Source organism: Natrix helvetica (assembly GCF_964273705.1).
Source record: "Natrix helvetica genome assembly, chromosome: 1".
NCBI classification, from domain to species: domain Eukaryota; kingdom Metazoa; phylum Chordata; class Lepidosauria; order Squamata; family Natricidae; genus Natrix; species Natrix helvetica.
In genome coordinates this window covers 67,825,273-67,846,453 of record NC_138548.1, presented here as the reverse complement: position 1 = coordinate 67,846,453, position 21,181 = coordinate 67,825,273, and the positions used below count along the sequence as shown (strand labels likewise).

The following is a 21,181-nucleotide window of genomic DNA, read 5'->3' as shown; positions in this document are numbered from 1 at the left end:
TGTTAATTAGAATACTTGTCAAAGACTTTTATTTCTTTTCTTAATATCTCAAAAGATATGCGGAAGGGAATCAGCCCGATCCATTGATCTCAGATATCAGGCGTTTTTTTCCCCCTGACACAAACAAATCAGCTGGCTCTGGATGTCAGTGCTAATCATATACACTTGTGTGTACACACACACACACAAGAACACATTGCAAAAGGAACAGCAGCAATGACAAGATAGTGGCTCACTGACAAGCAAGACTTTTTGCTAGCTAAATCTTAACTACTGTTTCAATAGCAGTTTTTACAAAAAAAAAATTCTCATAATAGTGCAGTTGATATATTACACTGAAAGAAACAAAGTTGTACTTATTAAAAATGGTGAGAAATCATAAAAAGTAAATTCTAGCTGCTCAGAACCTTTGAGTCCATGCCATGTATACGTATACATGGCAATATATTTTCAGATAGGAGAATGATTATTGTTGCCGTCTTATTCTCCCATTTGTACATCTTCAATAATGGATAAAGACACACCTTACATAGAAGTACCATAGATAGTGGCTTTCCAATTCTATCACTTTTTCCTTCCTCCACAACTAGCCAACAGTGGTAATATCATTTGGTGAACAGCAAACGTCCATTGTTTTCCTGAACTGTATGCTCAACTCTAGTTACAGAAGAAGTAACAAACAGCTGCTCTTCCTCACTCCTCCAAACTGCTTCACCAAATCTTGCCTTCCTTCATTCTCCTATGGTTTGATCTCTGGTAGTAGCTTCTCTTCTTTGCTTTCTTTGACAAAATAGTTGAAATCCAGATTTCCTTGTTTCTTCAGGTAATAAAAGAGTCCATAAAAGATGGCAGCAGCAATGCCATTTGTTGACTATATTGGAACAACAGTACTAAAAGCATTGCTCAGTTGGAAAGCAAGGGGTACAATGTGGGAAAATTTAAGACAGAAGATGAAAAGAAGAAGGAGGATAATAAGCAAAATGACCATTGGCTTACCTGAAGGGTCCTTTTCTGTACACCGCGGGAGAGTCCAAGCAATGGGTTAATTCAGTCTGCTTGCCCTTAGGACTGAGGAACTATTTTTCCTTAAGCCACACCTCCTCCTGGTGTGCTCAATCCCCCAGAATTCTTAGAAGGAGTCAGTTCGTGCGGACGGAGCGAAGCGTCCAAGATGATGTACTGTTGACACGAGGAACCCGAATCCCGGCCTTGAGAGCCAGGGTGGGTTGGACTCTCCCGCGGTGTACAGAAAAGGACCCTTCAGGTAAGCCAATGGTCATTTTCCTGTACACCGCTTGGAGAGTCCAAGCAATGGGACATACCAAAGTTATTGTCCAACTGGGTGGGCAGAAGAAGGCTCCCGGGATTCGGTCTCTGACACAACCGCCTGGAGCACACGCCTGCCGAAGGACGCCTCCGCCGAGGCGAAAATGTCCAGTTTATAGTGTCGCACAAATGGAGAAGGAGAGGACCATGTAGCGGCCCTGCAGATGTCCAGGATCGAGGCCTGGGTGGCCCAGGCCGCTGAAGTAGCAGCACTTCGTGTGGAGTGTGCAGTGATGCCGCGCGGAACGGCCTTGGATTGACTTTCATAGGCAGTCGCAATACAAGCGCGAAGCCACCTGCCAATTGTGGAGGAAGTGACCTTCTTCCCTAGGGAACCAGGCTGGAAGGAGAGGAAAAGAGCCTCTGACTTCCTGAATTCCGCAGTACGAGCGATGTAGACCTTCAGGGCCCTCCTGACATCAAGATTGTGCCAGGATCGCTCTCTGGGATGCGACGGATGAGGACAAAAATTTGGCAACACAATGTCTTGCGCTCTATGGAACCATGAGTTTACTTTGGGGGTAAAGGTCGGGTCCAGCCTCAAAATGACCCTGTCAGGGTGGATGACGCACAGATCCTGGCGAACAGAGAGAGCCGCCAGCTCCGAAATCCGGCGAGCTGACGTGATGGCAATCAAGAAGGCTGTCTTCAGCGTCAGGAATCGAAGAGAAGTAGTGCGTAAAGGCTCGAATGGAGGGCCAGAGAGGGCCCGCAGGACCACGGACAGCTGCCAAGTAGGGTAGCGATGAACGGTGGGAGGGCGAAGGTTAGAGGCACCCTTGAGGAAAAGACGCACCTTCGGGATCTTGCTGAGAGGCAAAAGGTGGTCGCCCGACCAGACAGTAGACAAAGCCGCCACTTGGCGTCGAAGGGTGGTCGGGGCCAGGCCCTTGTTGAGTCCCGCTTGAAGGAAGTCAAGCACTCTGGGAACCGGCGCGGTCGTCGGCTCGATGAGCAGCTCCTCACACCACTTGGCGAAGGCGGCCCAGGACGCATCATAAATCCTAGTGGTTGAAGGGCGTCTAGCCGCCTGAATGGTGTTCACTACCTCCTCCGACAGGCCTAGGTCTTTTAATTGGTCCCCCTCAAGTGCCAGACGGCCAACTGGAGCCACTGGGGCTCTGGGTGAATCACGGCCCCCTGGCTGAGGGAGATCTGGTCCGGAGGAATGCGCCACGGAGGAGACACTGACAGGTGGACAAGGTCGGCAAACCACGACCTGCGGGGCCAATGCGGGGCCACGAGAAGGACCTCTGCTCCCTCTGCGATGACTTTGGAGATGAATAGAGGAAGGAGAGGCAGGGGAGGGAAGGCATACAGTAGCTCGCGGGGCCACTTGCAACGCAGAGCGTCTGTCCCCTCCGCCCCCGGGGTGAAGAACCGGGAGTAGAAGCGGTCGAGCTGCTTGTTGTCCCTGGACGCAAACAGGTCTACGGCCGGAGTCCCGAATCTGTCGGACATCTGGTGGAACAGGCGAGGGTCCAGTTTCCACTCCGCAGGATCTATGGTCGTCCTGCTCAGCCAGTCGGCCTGTGTGTTGTCCACTCCGGAGATATGGTCGGAGCGAAGGGATTCCAGATGGCGCTCCGCCCAGCGTCCCAGGGACTCCGCCTCTCTCATCAGTGCTCTGGATCTGGTGCCGCCCTGGCGGTTGATGTGGGCCTTGGTGGCCACATTGTCCGTCATCAGAAGCACATGTTGACGATGGATGGACCGGCTGAAATGGCGCAGGGCCAGGCGAGCAGCTCTCAGTTCCAGCAGGTTGATGCTGTAGCTGGTTTCCACTTGGGACCACTTGCCCTGAACAACCAGGGGCCCCATGTGGGCTCCCCAGCCGGAGGCTGGCGTCTGTGGTGATGATCAACCTCTCGGGCTCCTTGAACAGGTGGCCCTTGAGGATGGCCGGAGACACCCACCAGCGGAGAGACCTCCTCACGTCCGGGGGAACTCGAATCGGCCTGGTAGAGTTGCTCCTGGATGCCCTCTGGTGCGGCAGCAGCAGCCACTGAAGAGACCTGGAATGCAGGCGGGCCCACGGCACGATGGAAATGCAGGAGATCATTTTTCCCAGCAGCTGCGACAGAAGGACCACTGGAGCCTGCCTCAAGCTCAACACCTTGTGGGTCATGGACCTTAGACCGGTCAACCTGTCTCGGGAAAGGAAAACCCTGCACAAGTTGGTATCTATCACCGCCCCCAGGTGTACAAGTCTGTTGGTTGGAATGAGATGGCTCTTCTCTATGTTTAGAGTGAAGCCGTGGTTTCTGAGGGATCTCATAGTGGTTTGGAGATCTCGAAGGGCCTGCTGCCTGGACGACGACTGGATCAGGATGTCGTCCAGGTAGCACTGGAGCCTTATGGGCCTGCGTCTTAGCTGAGCCGCCACTACTGCCAGCACTTTGGTAAACGTCCGAGGAGCGGACGAGAGGCCGAATGGAAGAGCTTTGTACTGGAAGTGGCGACCCGCATAATAGAAGCGCAGGAACTTCCTGTGCTGAGGACGGATGGGGATGTGAAGGTATGCCTCTTTGAGATCTATAGATGTGAGAAGATCTCCCTGTCGAATCCCCGCCAGAATGGTCTGCAGAGACTGCATCTTGAACCTCCGGTAGGCGATATGTCTGTTGAGGTTCTTGAGGTCCAAGATGGCTCTCCACCCCCCCGAGTTCTTTGGCACCAGGAAGAGGATGGAGTAAAACCCCCTCCCCTCTTCGCCTTGGGGAACTGGTTCCACGGCCCTGATGTCTAGGAGATGACGGACTTCCTGGTCCATACGCTGCCTCTTTTGGGGGCAGGACGGGACAGGACACCGGATGAAGGTCCGAGGGGGAAGGGACAGGAATTCCAGGGAGAGGCCTTCCCTGACTGTCTGCAGAACCCAAGCATCCTCGGTGTTCTGGACCCAATGGGAGGCGAACAGCTGGAGGCGACCCCCGATGGGCGCCAAGCCCTGGCAGTCACTTTGACTTACGGAACGGCCTGTTAGAGGCCCCACCGCGGTTATACTTGCGGAAGCCGAACTGCTGCCTGCCTCTGTCCCGAAAGGGCGCTCTGTCTTGGGACCTGTCGCCCTGCTGGCCGAAGGACCTATTAGAGGGAGAGAAGGAAGAGACAGAGGTGGAAGGCTCGGAGGCACGAAAGGACTGCCTCCTAGAGTAGGGAGCTGCCTTACGTTCCTGCTTTTTGTTTAGAGAAGGTAGGATCTTCCTCTTGTCCTTGGACTCAATAAGGAGAGGATCCAGGGACTCGCCAAACAATTTGGACCCCTTAAAGGGGGCGGAAGCCAGTTTCCATTTGTTTTTCTGGTCCGCTTGCCAATGTCGGAGCCAGATCAGTCGACGGGAAGTTATGTTAGAACCGAGGGCCCTGGAGGCAAATTTGGTGGCATTGAGGGACGCGTCAGCGGCATACTGGGAGGCCGCGATTATTTTTGACACGTCCTGGTGGAGACGGATGTCTCCCGCCGGGAGCTTGTTTAGGAGCTCGCGCAGCCAGATCACAGAGGCCCTATTAAAAAAGGAAGCGGAAGAAGAGGCCCTGATGGCCCAGGCAGCCGCCAGATGGGTCTTGTGGCACGCCTTTTCCGCCTTCTTGTCCTCCGCCTTAAGGCCTTCCAGGAGGTCGGCCGGTAGAGAGGAGTTGGAAGTGAGCGCAGCGATGGGCGGGTCGACAGTGGGAAGGGCCAGAAGGTCCTCCAACACTGGCTCCATAGTATAAAGCTTCCTATCTACCCCGCTGGGAGAGGATTGCGTGGCAGGCTGAGCCCACTGGCGCTGGATTAAGTCGAGGAACAGCCCCGGGACCGGAACCAGCTCTTGCTGGGGCGCTGGCACATCAAACATGACCGCATTGGGATTAGCCGGAGGGGCATCATCCGCCGGCGCGGTCGGCTTGGGCTTGATCCCCACCCTGGTGGCAGCCTTGACCTTGTGAAGGACCGATTTAAAAAGGCTGGGCTTGAAGAGACCCGCAAAGGCGGGCGCTTCGGGGGGAAGGTCTTCGTCGTCCGAGAGGCCTAGCACCTCCGGGTCAGGGTCCTCAATGGCAGAGGTCTCGCTGACCACCGAGGATTCCAGGGAAGGATGGCGAGCACGCTTGCTTGGGGGCGGAGCTGCCTGATCGGGTTTGGGACCCCTAGGGGCCGCTGCGGTAGGGCTTTTAAATTTCATGGCCTCCGTGATGCCCTTGGCAATGGCGCGGGCCATTAGCTCCTGCATGCGGGGCGATAACTCCTCAGAGTCAGAATCGGGATCCAAGCCCTCTTCTAGGGGGGGTGAAGCCTCACCCTGCATATCGTCTATGCTAGCATCCCCAGGGGGAGGAACCTGTTCACAGGCCCAAGAAGGGGCCGGGGAAGCCGGCTCTGCAAATGACCTATTAGGGGATAGGTCCTGGGATTCCACCTCCTTGGCGAGGACCGACTGGAGATCTTCCCGGGAGGGAGGGGCTCCTGAAAGGGACTGCACCCTGTCTGCCTGGTGTCTGGCCTTCTCGAATTGCTTGTCAAGGGCCCGCTGGCGCCTTTCAGCATCCTTGGCCTCAGCTACCGAAGGGGTTCTGGAACGCTGTTTCCCAGAGCTACCCCCACCACTCTTGCCCGCACCCCCACTCCCCGAAGAGGAGGAACCCTTGCTAGGGGCCTGCGAGAGGCTCGGCCTAGCGTCTTGGGAATCGGGAGGACTGGGCAGGTCCATAGTCAATGACCACACAAGATGGAGCAAGGCTATGATAAGGCAGAAGGATAGATATAGACTGGTTGCTGTAATGGGAAACAAAACGAATTGAATCGTTAAAATTGCCATATATACAATTAATCGAATCAATACAATGAAATCATCCCATGTTTAACACCAGTCGGAGGCCCAGGGGTAGGATTGGGGCCTGCACCGAGGTGCAAGGCTCCGCAGGAGAAGCAGGGAGGAGAGTGACTATAGAAAAAATCTTTAGGCCTGCGCTTACTTAAGGCCTCCTCCCTGAGCCGGTATGATGACCGTTGGAATGGCACAGGAACCAGCGCCGCTCACAAAAATAGACAAAGGGCGAAGGTGGCGATCCTAGCCCGAGAAACCCTTGCTAGGCCCTGCCACCTCCAGCGGCCTCCTGACAACGAGGCTGATGCAAAATGGCGGCCATGGCTGGGCGCGCTATTTTCGCGCCTAAAAATGGCCGCCGCAACAGCGTGGGGCTAAGGGAGAGCGAGGGGCGAACGCGCCTCGCAATGGCGACGATCGCCCACTCCTCCCTGCGGCAGAGGTCCTCTAGCAGGCCGGGGAGCGAAAAAACTTCGACTAAAATAACAAACGAGGGGCCTGGGGACTTAGGAACCTCGCCGCTGCAGCCGCGCCGTTTTAAACGACAAGCGGCAGGCCTCCGAAGCCGTCCCAAGAGGATCGGCTGAGGGGCACCCCCCACCACCTTCCAGCTTACCTCCTGGCCTTCAAGTGCAGATTCTACTGAAGAAAGTCGCAGAATTGAAGAGAGAAACGTCTCACGAGGTTGGGGAATATTAGAGAAAAAACTTTAAACGCAATTAGAGAGTCCAAGCCAAAAAAAGGATCAATTTAGCTCAGAGCTCTAACTAAATACGTCCAAACGGGCTGACTGAGGAAGAATTCTGGGGGATTGAGCACACCAGGAGGAGGTGTGGCTTAAGGAAAAATAGTTCCTCAGTCCTAAGGGCAAGCAGACTGAATTAACCCATTGCTTGGACTCTCCAAGCGGTGTACAGGAAAATCATACATTTCAAGGATATTTGTGTGTGTTCGTGGGAATCATACTATAATATAGAACTGGACAATACACTGAAACTCCTTCTCTCATCCATACTAAATACTCTCATTTTTCATGACTTAGCTTATTCTGAGCAATTATTTCAACATTCCCACGCTAAACTTTACCAACATTATTTATCTTGAATAATTTGCTTCAGGTCCTAAAATGACACTTTGAAGGTATTCAAATGTAAATTCTTATCAACTACTCTATTCCTTTTTGCTGGTGGAAACATTATGCAAAACTGTAAAGGGCAACCAGGGAACAGATGTCTTACAACATAAGAAACCCTAACTCGCCTTTGGATTGACAGTTGTTACAAAAGGGCAGAAAAGTAGGCATCAAAAAATGTGGAGTATAAGAAAAGGACCCAGGTCTAGTTTGCAACCCCACTCTCTGTATCAATGGCTTGATACCCTTACAAACCAACCTTGCTTCGCTGTATCTACAGACCACTCCATACATGCATGATTTTAAGAATTGGCAGACATTTAAATAGCAAATATGATATTTAACACTAATGATTATGACTAAATCTTTATACATTCAAAGACTATATTATTTAGCAGCTGCTCTGTTGAGAGTATGAATAAAGCAGACAATTTCACAAGCTCTACATTTAATTTAAATGGCAAAATAGGCACTCGGGGGCAGATATTACATGGATTACTACGTCCCAGCTCATCGTTTACCAGTTATGTGGGAGCTGCCTTTTTCTGGGTGCCTCTTGTATAAGCTATAGGTAACATTTAAAGAAAGTAATCCATCCAGGGAGTTTCCAAATGCCAAATGTTTCTTGCTCCCTGCCCTTCTGGATGAGTTGTAACCATAATCTTATGTAAATGTAACTTTCAACAAATCAGTGAAGAGTTATATCCAGCTGCACCTATAAGCATAATCATGTGTAAGAAATGGATATCTGAATTATACTAATGAAGAATTCTATACCAAACAGGCAACTAATAACCCATTTAGTTTTCTGATTTCCTGTAATTTATCCTTTCATTTTTCTGGCACAAATTATTTCACTGGAAAAAAAAAAGATTTTTGTTGGTTACAATCTTTTTCACAATCTACATTCTTAAAAGTGACATTATCTCAACTTTTAAAATTGCAAAGCTGATGGCAATACATACACACACACTGTAGATATAAATACAGTATTTTTATTAATTTTTACAGTATTTTTATTTTTTATTTTTGCATACCTATTTTCCATTTTGGTTTATCTTATGTTTTTCTGCTCTTGATGCTTTGTTTAATAAAACAACCCAAAACTCCCACAATTTTATATGCTAATATATCAAATGTGGCAGTACACATCATCTATCTCCTAATTGTGAGTTGACAGTAACAGTAACTTGTGACCTAATTTTTATATTGTAGAGTTTAATAATAGTATGAGCATGATTGTGATATATCTGCTAGTTCTCCTATGATTTGCTAAATTACAAAATAATTTGGAATTAAACTAAAGTGAGATGGAAGATTCTATATGGGAATGACAGTGCTATATAGAAAATTAGAATTTAAAAGATCACTATTAATATTGTCAATGTCTAAGAAAAAGATAATGAAATCAATGGTCCAAGATGAGTTAAATTTGTGAAGTACAGTGAAACTTTATTATTTATTTAACTAATTTATACAGCGGCCCATTTGCCAGAGTGACACTGAGCAGGTAACAGGATGTTATTTTGGAAAAAAAAAAACGTATATGCAGTGAAGATTTTTGCTTTTCACCAAGTAATTGAGAAATGAATAAAAGCAAAAAAATATACATGTATTGATTTAAAGAAAGTATATAATGAAGCTTATTAATGTATTTCAGAAAATATGTGCAAATATGGAATTTAATGTTGGTTACTGCATGTAATAAAAGTGATATATGATGGAAGTTAAGCATGTGAGGAACAAAGTAAATGATTCAACACAGAGAAAGCAAGGATATGTAATATACCTTTGGTTGTTAATGCATTTATTGATAAACATATATGGAGTGCTTGCAATAATTCGAGAAATGTATTAGTCAAGGACATGAAAATGGCTGCAAATGATGCACTACTCTTGACTAGGAACCCAAATGATTGCAGTGACATTAGATACAGAATACTGTATGAATAAGGATAATGGATCTCAAACAACAACAAAAAAGAAAAAATAGAAAAAATTCTATACAAGGGTAGAATGTTTTCTAAAGATGGAAAAATATATTATTCTGTTAAATACCAGTAAAAGGCAGTTGCTATTACCTGGTGTACTGTAAGAGATCTGTATTTACAGGAAGCAATTAAAATATGCATATAGGTGCACAATTCTGACCATTGTGTTCCATGGAAATGAGGGCTGGATATGTCAGGAGAAACAGCACAGTGAATTGAAATGGAATTTACCTTATGAACTGAAAAAGGATATGTATGGCAAAATAAAGAGATACGGTCAGGAATGAATGGGATTTGAATGAATGTAGACTAAATACAAAAGTAACTAGTATGAAAGAAGGACATTGAGATATTTTGGTTAAAAAGAGAGCATGAAGTACATTACAAAGTCAATCTGTAAAGGAAAGAGAAAGAGAAAAAGAAACAGATTCTCAAAAAGAGACGTGAAATTTAAAAGGCTAAAGGCATTGTATGAATTGGTGCATGAAGCAGAAACAGAAAAAGTGTTTAGAAGCATAGTGAATAATGTAATGTGCACTGGATTTAATTAGATTTTATCATATTTTAGTCTGCTTCCAATTTATTTGCTTACTATTTCTTACACTTTTTCTATGGTTTGTATAATGATCCTTATCCTGAAAAGGATTAGTGTAAAACAGTGTCTTTCAAACTTGGCAACTTTAAAATGTATGGACTTCAACTCCCAGAATTCCCTAGCCGACCAGTACCAAAAATACATCTCTTTCAAATTTTGCAATCTTATGATGTATTTTATACATTTATTGAGATACCGTATTTTTCGCCCTATAAGACGCTCCGGAATATAAGACGCACCCAATTTTAAAGGAGGAAAATCTAGAAAAAAAAGATTCTGAACCAAATACTGTAGTAAAATATTTTATATCAACTGTATAAAGTTAACAGCAGTTTAAGAACAATTTTATGTCCCCCATTTTTAGATGATCCAGGCAATGTTCCCTCTAATTTTTTTCAGTGTGAGCAGAAAAGTATATTATTTGAGCGTCGCATTTTTATGCCTGAGCAGCACCTGAATTTTTTTCACAGATGTCACCTAAGACAACAACAAAATCAGTATTATTTGAAACTCAAAGTTATGTTTATTCAAGGTACCCGCTTAATTAAAAGTGTTATATAGTATCACTTAACAATGCTCCTGCTTAGTAACCAAAATGTTGGGTCAGGAACTCTGGCATTGAAGCATGCAGGAAAACAAAGTTTGTGGGACTAAAAAAACCTCCTTTCAATCAATCAATTCCCCCTCCCCAAGTTGTAATTGATTGAAGTTTTTTTTTAGTCCCACAAACTTTGTTTCTCTGCACACGATGGCAAGAAACGCGATGGAGTTGGAAATCAGGTAAGCAAAGAAATGTTTGGGAGAAGCGAGGACCTGGGCGATGGTGGGTGGGGCGACCTCGATGCCCTAGCACTGAAATGGAGAAAAGGGCAACAGCAGCCAAGTTGAGTGAAAGAAGCCTCTTTTCTTCTTTCCTTGCCGCTTGTCTCCCCCCCCCCTTGCTGGCAGCTCTCTCATTTCCCTGTGGATTCTAGATCGGGCAGGATCCTTTTTAGTAGCAGGGGGGAGGGGGGAACAGAGCAGCCAGCACAAGTAAAGAAGCCTCTTTCCTTGCCGCTTGTCTCCCCCCCCTTTCTGGGAGCTCTCTCATTTCCCTGTGGATTCTACGATCGGGCAGGATCCTTTTTAGTAGCAGGGGGGAGGGGGGAACAGAGCAGCCAGCACGAGTGAAAGAAGCCTCTTTCCTTGCCGCTTGTCTCCCCCCCCCTTTCTGGGAGCTCTCTCATTTCCCTGTGGATTCTACGATCGGGCAGGATCCTTTTTAGTAGCAGGGGGGAGGGGGGAACAGAGCAGCCAGCACGAGTGAAAGAAGCCTCTTTCCTTGCCGCTTGTCTTTCCCTGTTCCGGCAGCTCTCTTTGCATTGGGCTGTTTTTCGCCCTTTGGAGGCTTCAGGGAATCATCCGGAGATTAAAAAAAAACTATCCAAAATCAGCTGGCCAGCGGGTACATGCGCACTGGAGCTGACAGGGCAATGCCTCGCGTGCCCTCAGAAATGGCTCCGCGTGCTGCTTGTTCGCCATCACGGCCTTAGAGGGAACAGTGGACCCAGGTGGCTACATTCGGCTAATAAGACGCACTCAGATTTTTACCCTCTTTTTTGGAGTAAAAAAGTGCGTCTTATAGGGCGAAAAATACGGTAATTATTACAAATCACTTTAAACCATTTTTAGGTTATCTCCAATGCAATAGGAGATAAAATAGGAATATTTTAATGGATTTTTCAATTAACCACTTTTAATGCAATCCAACAGTACTTTCTAAATGATCAGAAAATGTTATGAACACCTTTTCCCTTTGTAAAATATAAAAAAACCAATAAAACTTTGTTTAAAAAAAAAAGAAAATGTTATGAACTTTGAAATTTAAAACCACTTACTAAAATGTGTTTAGGTGTGTATATAAACGTGCACACATGTTTATGTGGGTGCACATCTGCATCCACAAAGAGAAAAGAGTAGGGGAACAAACACACACACATATAAACAATACGGTGCTGCAAACTGTTTCTTATGGAGTTACTTCCCTTTAATTAATATAGCAAAACAGACAGAAATATTTTTACCGTTTTATCCCTGAGACGTTCCCCATGTATAAGAAAATCAGCACAGCCACTTTCTTCTTGGTGAATGACTTTGAAAATGGTGACGCAGCTTAGTCCACCCCCTGCAAGTGGTAACCATCCACCACTTGAGTCATCACGGGTCATCACCACAGCTCGCACACGGGCATAACTATTACTGAAACAGATTAAGGATAAAAAAAATTAAGTTTTCTGTGTTGGGAATGAATATGATTAAATTAAGTCATTGCATAGCCACATTAAATTATTCAAACCGTCTAGTCAATCATACAGTTTTCAAAAAACATTTCATATCCCATGATTGTCAGCAGCATTGGGAACGTCTTTGGTAATCTGAACTGAATACTGAAGAGTGGTGGCGGCACAGTGGTTAGAATGCAGTATTGCAGGCTAATTCTGCCAACTGCCAGCAGTTCGATCCTGACCTGCTCATGGTTGACTCAGTCTTCCAAGATTGGTAAAATGAGGGCCCAGATTGTTGGGGGCAATATGCTGATTCTTTAAACCGCTTTGAGAGGGCTATAAAGCACTATGAAGTGGTATATAAGTCTAAATGCTATTGCTATTGATTACTGTTACTGTTGATTACTATTGATTACTATTCTCCAAGGCACCTGAGGGTAGAACAAGAATCAATGGGTGGAAACTAATCAAAGAGAGAAGCAACTTAGAACTGAGGAGAAATTTCCTGACAGTTAGAACAATTAATCAGTGGAAAAGCTTGTCTCTAGAAGTTGTGAATGCCCCAACACTGGAAGTCTTTAAGAAGTTGTTGGATAGCCATTTGTCTGAAATGGTATAGGATTTCCTGCGTAGGCAGGGGGTTGGACTAGAAGACCTCCCAGGTCCCTTCCAACTCTGCTATTGTATTGTAATACTGCATATAGTTTACTTGAACATAGTTGGGGAGATGAGGCAAATTTTGTAATGTTGTTATCAGCAAAAGTTCAGCTACTTGGATCATCAAGAGAATGAATTACTTGGCCTACTCTTAATGCTATTGGTAGGGATTTCCAATGTTTCTTATATGAAAATGCATTCAAGATAGACACTTTATTGCACAAGCCAGGTCAAAACACTATAACAAATCTTCTCTTCCCGAATTTACTAGACCACATTGGCTGTGATAGTCTTGCATCAGCATGTGTAGCATGGCAGTATTAGTCAGGGCTGGTAACTAGGGCAACACATCATTTGATGCAGTTCTGTTTATATTCAGCGGTACATTCTCTAATTTGGTGAGAAGGGAAAGACACAGTTTGGATCATAATAACTTGCCACAAGAAAGCATGAACTAAGTAGGAGATAATCACAATATTTTCTCACTTGCTTCCTGCAAAAAGTCTCACTTAACTGCCAGTAAATGCAAACTTAATTTTACCATCACTGACTTTTTGGGATACGATGATGGAAGGTCAGCATCCAGTAAAAATTAAACAGTAACAGGATTAAGGTTGTAGTCATCCTTTTACACCCCAATGTTTTAAGTTGAAGCTTTTGGAGAAGTTAAAAGATTGTGAAAGGGGCATTTAGACCACCTCAATGTAATTATAAAGTACAGGGCATGAAGGGCAGGTTTTAAATTTCCTTTTCCGTTGTTTATCAGATGGGAAACAAAACTTTTAAAAAATTTATTGATACATATATTTAAAAGAAAACAGTCAATATGTTTTTAGCTAGTCTTTGATACTAAAATGCCAAAAGCACAGGCAAAGGACCACATTTATTAGATTTCAAAATGGAAGGCACAAGTACACAAGAGCATACCATTTTAATGAAGAATAATCTGAAATTAACTCTATTCTCCTTTACTGTATTTGTACCAAACAGATTTATCTTTTCTTCAAGAACTTTACTGCATTATTACTTTGGATCCAATATGGTAAAAATAATCCAATGTGGTAAACAAATTAGAACAACAAATACCTTACTATCAATAATACAACCAGAATCCAATTATTACCCACTCAAAAATACTGGAAGGGCCACATATAGTGTTCATTAGTATTTTTAGTAGATGGACAGATTGGATTTAGCCAAGAAGTTCTACACAATTCCCATAACTAAAGTCAGTGGGAAAGTCAGCAGGAATTTGCAAATTCATTAGAGGAACATATTCAAGATTAATAGAAAAAGACACTCAAATTTTACTTATCAGCAATTTCAAGTACTGTATACTGGCATTCTATTGCCTGAAAAACATTATACTTCAGATCATTTTTCAATAGATCCCAAAGCTTTTGCTTTTATTTACAATCCAAATTATGAAAAAGCAATACCATTTATCCTGCAAATGTGTGAAAGCTCACCTATTCTATTGAAAAAAACAAAAAAGTATACGGATAACTCTCCTTAATGTAGATAAATTTATGTTCTATCTGTCGTCACTCCATTTCATCACGATCTCTTGGGATGTGACAAGGAATTCTGAAATGTTTAATAACAGGTAATGTTATAACCTTAGAATCCTGCACAATCAGAGATCTATCTATAGATCTCTGTCTATTAAGTCTATAAACCTGACTTCCTGCTTATAGGCAAATGGAAATATGAAATGGGAACAGTTTATTCATTTTCTTGTCTGTTAGTGTTAAATGAAGCTCTATTCCATTCTCCTGTGAACAACAGTAGAAAAAAAAATTATACCAGTACCATGTCTAATTTCCCCTCACATTAGGGCAGTGCTTCTCAATTATTTTCTGTCATGCCCCCCCTAGGAAGAAGAAAACATTTCGCGCCCCCGCGCGACTGTAAATAGTATTTTCGCGTCCCCAGCGCTCTAAGCTTTGGAAACTCTCGCCTTTCCTTACCACGGAGCCTTGGAAACTCTCCAGACAGAGACGCATCCTTGAAGCCCGGGTTTTGCTTCTCTCCGCCGGGGCCCCGCCTTACTCCCCCACCCATTTAGCCGGCACTAGATCCGGTTCCCGTACGGCTCCAGCGGCCGATAAAGGTTCCGGGTCGGAGGCGTGATAAATGGGCGCCGCCGCTGGCCGCGGGAGGAGCAGTCGCCTTGTTGTGGCTGCCCGAGATGGATAGGCTTGAGTCGCGACTGTGAGGGCCGGTCGGAAGAAGGAGAAAGAGAAGGGGCAGCTGAGGGAAGAGAGACGCGGGCGGGCTCAGCGATCCTGATGGGCAAACGAGCCCCCCTTTATGGAGCCTCGCACCCCCCCTGGGGGGCGCGCCCCACTATTTGAGAAACACTGCATTAGGGATACAGAACAATTATAAAACCTGCAGTCTGACTATGCCCTTCAGTCAGCTTCTTTAAATGTCACTTTTTTGATATGGAAAGGCCATAATTTCCTCGCTTCCTCTCTGACCCAGCAGCAGCCATTTGACTGCCTGCTGGCCTTGGACTTGTACATTCCTGCTGGCTTCCCCACTGACTTTCTCCTTGCACAAGCTTCCCACAAGCAAAATAAATGGGGAAGCTGGCTAGAATTCAAAGGATGGATGGAGGGAGGGAGGGAGGGAGGGAGAAAGATGTCCAATGCCACTTGCCAGCTTTCCATAAGGAAATTCAATGAATCGCTCCTACTTCCATTACTTTTTGTCCACCCATGATCATTCTGTTTCTGTTTAGGTAAGGAACTATTTCTCGAGATGATGACCCAACAGGACATTGGTTGACTAATAAATACATGTATTTGTTGACAGAACAGTAATAGTCAGTAGAACAAATTTCCTTTCTCCCTACATCACCATAGGGTTCCTAAGGGTAAATTTCATGCTACGCTGATTTATGGGAGAGGACAGCAATTGCATAACAAATTCAAACACACAACTTTAATCAAGTACACTTAAATATGCAAAACCATAAAAATAAAGACAAATATACACATATGTTTATTGTTACATTGAAATACAACTATGTATGGAGAGGTGCTAGATGATATGAAAGTGCAATAAACAAATTTGGGATCCAGTAATATTGAATTCAAAGCAGAAAGCTGTCTTGGATCTTGTGTCTTATGCCCACTGTATCTATCAGGGGCTCCTTAAAAAAGATGTGCCTTTTCTGGACACCTATGGTAGCTGTGCAGCCCTTGATTCTCTTTTGTCATACTCTCACTATATGATAAATAAAACATAATGTCCACAGAAAATATGTGACTGGGTGTTGCTGCCTTGTCACCATAACTTTAATTCAATTCTGAATCACCCTGGGATAGTACAGTTCCTATGCGATAATGCAGATAAAAAAATTATTACATATATAAATGTGGTTATTCTATGTTAAAATATATGCAATTTGATGAAGTCCATGATTATTACACATTTCTTCAGAGGCTGTATTATTTGCTGGAAAAGTATGTAAAGTTTGCTATGTAGTTTAATCTAATTTATAATCCATGTGCCACTACTCAATTGTTAAGAAAAGTCATATTTGTGTTGTATGTCTAGGTAAAAAATTGCTTAGTTATTTTAAAATAAACAAAAATCTATTGCTTTTTAATAAGCATTTCATTTTCATTTTATGATATATTCATTTTATCATACTAGGCATATTTAAGATCATGCCCTACAAGTTAGTCATTCCTCCTTCCCCCAATTTAAAAAGTCTGAAGAATTAGTAGTCTTTTTAGTTCAATTTGGTTGTTTTTGTTGTTTTTACTCCAACTGTTCCAGTCCTATCTGAAGGGTAATTACTAGAACCATATTCAATCCATTTATTTCATTCCCTCCATAAAATATGTCTTTTCTCTTTCTTTTCTTTATCCAATCTGTTAACAGACTTGTTCCCTCACTCAGGGTTCTCTCAGTTTATTCTAGTCTTTTATGTTAGGCTTAGTCCAAAGTCCAAGTATCTATTGGATCAGAGGTGGGTTGCTGCTGGTTTTACTACCGGTTCGCAACCCGCGCATATGCCAGACGCGTGCGTAGTTCACTATAAATTGTCCTTTGCACATGCACAGAACAATTTACAGTGACCTGCACACACGCAGTCACTAACAACCAAAATGGCAGTGGCCAGCAGCGGTGAGGGAACCGGTTCAGGGGGGTGGCAAGCCTGGGTCGCTGCCAGTACTGTGACCCAGGCTTCAGTGTTCCTTCATATAAAAATATGCTTGAGAATTTTGTCTTTTAAGTTTTACATCTTCCTCATAAAAGATAAAAACAGATGGATTTCCATTTCTGATGGATTTCCTTTCAATGGCGTTACTCTACTCTACACCAGTTCCTAACCTCTTTGGCTTTGCAGACCTGGGAGGGGGGAGGGATGGTTACACACGAACAGCGGGTGACCAAACGTGTGCAACTCCATTTGCACAAGCAACGGGCAAGCGTGCTGGCTGCTGGCACAAATGGAGCATGCAGACATGCTCGCTCGCTGCTTGACCACCATTTCCCACACTGCTTCCGAATGGATTAAGGTACAGAAGTGGGCTGTGGCTGGGGATTGGAGACCCCTGCTCTACACCATTACATTGTGTTCTATGTACTGAATAACAGAATCACCAAGTACTTGCTCATTTGAAAGTTATGTTTCTAATAGATCTAAAGAAAGTAGAATGATATCTGCTGAACTTCTATTCTAAGGACAGAGTGAAACACTGTTTCCTCCAGGTTTCTTTGTCAAAATATTATAAATCAAAAACTGATTTTTATTGCAGAATAATGTTGTTTATACATCCTGCATATTTCATTTAATAATAATAAGCAGGACACGCAATGCTTGGATTTGCACACATAGTATGCCAATGCATTACAACACGGGTATCAAACCCGTAGTTTCACATTGCTGTCATGTGATGTATCACATTTTTTCCCTTCATGGAGCTGGGGTGGGTGTGGCCTGCGTGTGATGCATCCGGACCACAGACCAGCAGTTTGACTCCTAGGTTCTATGGAGGTCGAACACCAGCTAAAGAACTGGCAGCTGTGACTTCACATTTTTATGAATCATATTAATATTAATTGACATTGACAAAATAATCATAAAGTCAATTGCAAAAGGCAGCTTTACTCGGAACAGCTTGCACCTTGTGACGATATCTTAACATCCTCAAATATCCACATCTAACTAACTCAGGTTTTTGGGAAGGACCAAAAATGCCAATTCAGTTTGAACATCTGGCTGACTATCTTATGAACCATAATAATAATAAGACTACAAACAACGGCATGACAAAGTAGCGTCAGGGATACATTGTAAGATCTCAAGAAATACCATTTGCCTGCAAGCAAGAACTGGTGGGCTCATAAAATAAGAGAAAGGAATAGAAAAATGAAGAAGACAAAGTGCTCTGGAACTTTATAGTTCGAACAGATAGGCACTTGTCACATAACATCCAGACTTAACAACTGTTGATAAGAAAGACAAAAAAAGGTCTGCTTAGTGGACGTGGCAATAACTTGAGACAACAGCATAGAAGAACACCATCAAACATCAACATCTGCTTATCCTAGATCCTTGGGAAGGACCTGATAGATGGATAAAAATGTCAAATCCATTCTTAACATCTGGATGACTACATGACCAACTACAACAACAACAACAACAACAACAACAATAATAATAATAATAATGTTCCATAGGAATTGAGTTGTATTCATTTCAAGTCACATTGTAGAATAAGAAGCATGCATTGGCTGATTATATAAAAAACAAGCATTAGTGCAAGCCAAAAACAAACATTAGTGCTAGTTAAAAATTGGAACTTATTGAATGTAAGGGAAACAAAATACAAATTTTGAAATAATATAATAAAAACAAGAACAGAATGCTGGCAAGGATAAGCATTAAATGGTCAATTTCTGCAAAATATCAAGGGGAAATTGAATAAAGATAAAACCTGGCAATGGATTATAACTGAAAAATTTAAAAAGAATCTGAAGGCTTGATTTTGGATGCTCAAGACAAAAGCTATTCAAATTAATGAAATGAAAGCTATTCACATTTATAAAATCAAGGCCAGAATTGAAAAATCAAATGATTCAAAGTGTAGATTGCATAAAGCATAAACTGTAGATCTTATATTCAGCATGTGCAAAAAACTGTGCAAACTAATTATAAACAATAGTATAACACAGTTGCCAAAATTATTCACTTGGAACTTCTGTAAAAGTTATTACTAGCCATTAGTGAAAAATTGGTGGGAACATGTAGTTAAAAAGAAGTAGAAAGAAATCAGGTTGGAATATTGTGGGATTTCCAAATATAATCTTATATAGCTATGATGGTGCACCTATAGCATGCGTGCCGCAGGTGGCATGCAGAGCCCTTTCTTCGGGCATGCCAGCCATCAATCCAGCCCAGCTCCATTGCGTATGCGCCTCCCGTCGGCCACCTGGTCTTCGGGTCAGGAGGTGCATTGCCGGGATGTGTGCAAACATACATGGGGGGGGGCGCATGTGCAGGGGTGCTTACATTGCATTCTGGGGCCTCGTACAGTACCCCCATGTCCCGTTTTGACTTCTAGGTTAGTTCTGGAGGCATTACAGGCCCAAAACGGTATGTGAAAGCGACACACGAGCCCCCAAAATGCAATGCAAGCACCTCCTGTGCATGTGCCCCGTTCCCATGCATGTTTGTCCCCCGCATGTGCCTTGCCCCGGCGCATGCGTGGCAGAGACCCAAAGACTAGCTGGCTGGAAGGAAGCACGCGTGCATGCACGGTGGAGCTGGGTGAGCCTGGACGGCCTCCTGCACCAATCTAGAAGCCAAAATGGACTGCAAGGGGTGGCGCTTGTGTGGAGTAGCATGGGGGGGTCATGCATGCATGCGCAGGGGGTTGGGGCATGCAGGGAGGTTGCACACGCATTGCATTATGGGTGTGGGTGCACATGAAAGCTGTTGCGATGCACACGTGCTTTCGGCACACACAAAAAAAAGGTTAGACATCACTATTATATAGTCTTGGCTCATAACACACCAGGTTAAACTGTGTAGGACAGAAGACAGAATATTTGTCTTTATGAGAAGATCACAAAGTATCAAATCTGAACACTGAAGTTGAAAGATTATGGTACAGGTCAGTCATGGTTATCCCAGTGATTATTGGCACGTTGAGTGCTATACCCAAAAATCTTGGAGAGCACTTAGAAAATCTGTGCATTGACATAATTCCCATTTGTCAATTACTAAAGGCCAGAGTGGTTGGGACTGCACATATATTACACTGATACATTACAATATCCTATGTTCTTGGGAAAAACTTGATGCGTATGAAGGCCAATACCAGCTAAAGCAATGGTCCCTAACATTTCCAGCTCTACAGACTGGCAGGGGACACGGGATTAGGTAGCCTCTGATCTTAAAGAATTGGTAGATGTGATTTTACATTGTTGTGTAAATAACAACAACTCCAATAGTAACAGGCATCATGGATGCAATCCCCCACAACTAGAGCACTGCTTGAACACCATCAACATTTGACAGAATCACAGTCAATTGCAAAAAGAGCTTTACTTGGAACAGCTTATATCCTGCAATGATAACTTTTAATACCATCAGACAATAACATCTGCCTATCCCAGATCCTTGAGAAGGATTTGACAAGAGGACAATAATACCAAATCCAGTTTAAATATCTGGCTGTCTGTATGACTAATCATAATAATGACAATGTATTAAACTTATGCTGTCTAGTACTTAATGATTCTACTCCCTGAACACAGATTTCCTAAGCAACTTCATATATATATATGCTGTTTCAACAATAAAAACTAAAAATTAATGAAATACCTTCCATTTTCAAAAAACAACAACAACCCCAAAATAATATTTTTAAAAAGTGCTGCTTGGCTAGTCTTTTTCTATTTTTCCTATCCACCTGAAATAGGTCTTGTGGCACATTACAGAAATCTGGTTTAATACAAATTAGCACTCACCTATGAAAAGGTAAGATTTTGGCCATCCATGTTTATCTCCTTTTTCAGTACAGATCTGGTAGGGTTAGTATTTCAGATTGCCTTATCTGAATCAATTCAACTCTTCCTTTATGTCAAAGTTTAGTTGATTGAAAATTACTAAGCTAGTTCACATAAGATACTGTTGGTGAAAGTTGTATTATTTTTATACATAAGCCACTAGGAACAATCATGGGAAAGTATTATTAGAGAGTGCAAAAAATTAATAGGGCTCTCTTAAAGAATGTTTAGAAAAATGATCTAGAGAAGCTTAGCAATATGCACAAGCAGATGTATTATGATTTGTTTGGTTAATCACTATTTTTGCTCAATCAACTTCACTTGTTAGGAATATAATTCTCGTAATTCCTATCAGGGGTGAAATCCAG

The 21,181-nt window shown here is 43.6% G+C and overlaps 1 protein-coding gene across 1 annotated transcript in view; it reads right to left on the bottom strand.

Moving 5' to 3' along the window:
* The window catches only part of SPRED1 (sprouty related EVH1 domain containing 1), a 99,111-nt gene that overhangs the window by 40,216 nt on the left and 37,714 nt on the right, over positions 1 to 21,181 (bottom strand). Inside the window, exon 2 of the mRNA XM_081937310.1 lies at positions 11,919 to 12,093. Coding sequence (XP_081793436.1) covers positions 11,919 to 12,093 — 175 coding nt within the window. The remainder of the gene's footprint in view (positions 1 to 11,918; positions 12,094 to 21,181) is intronic.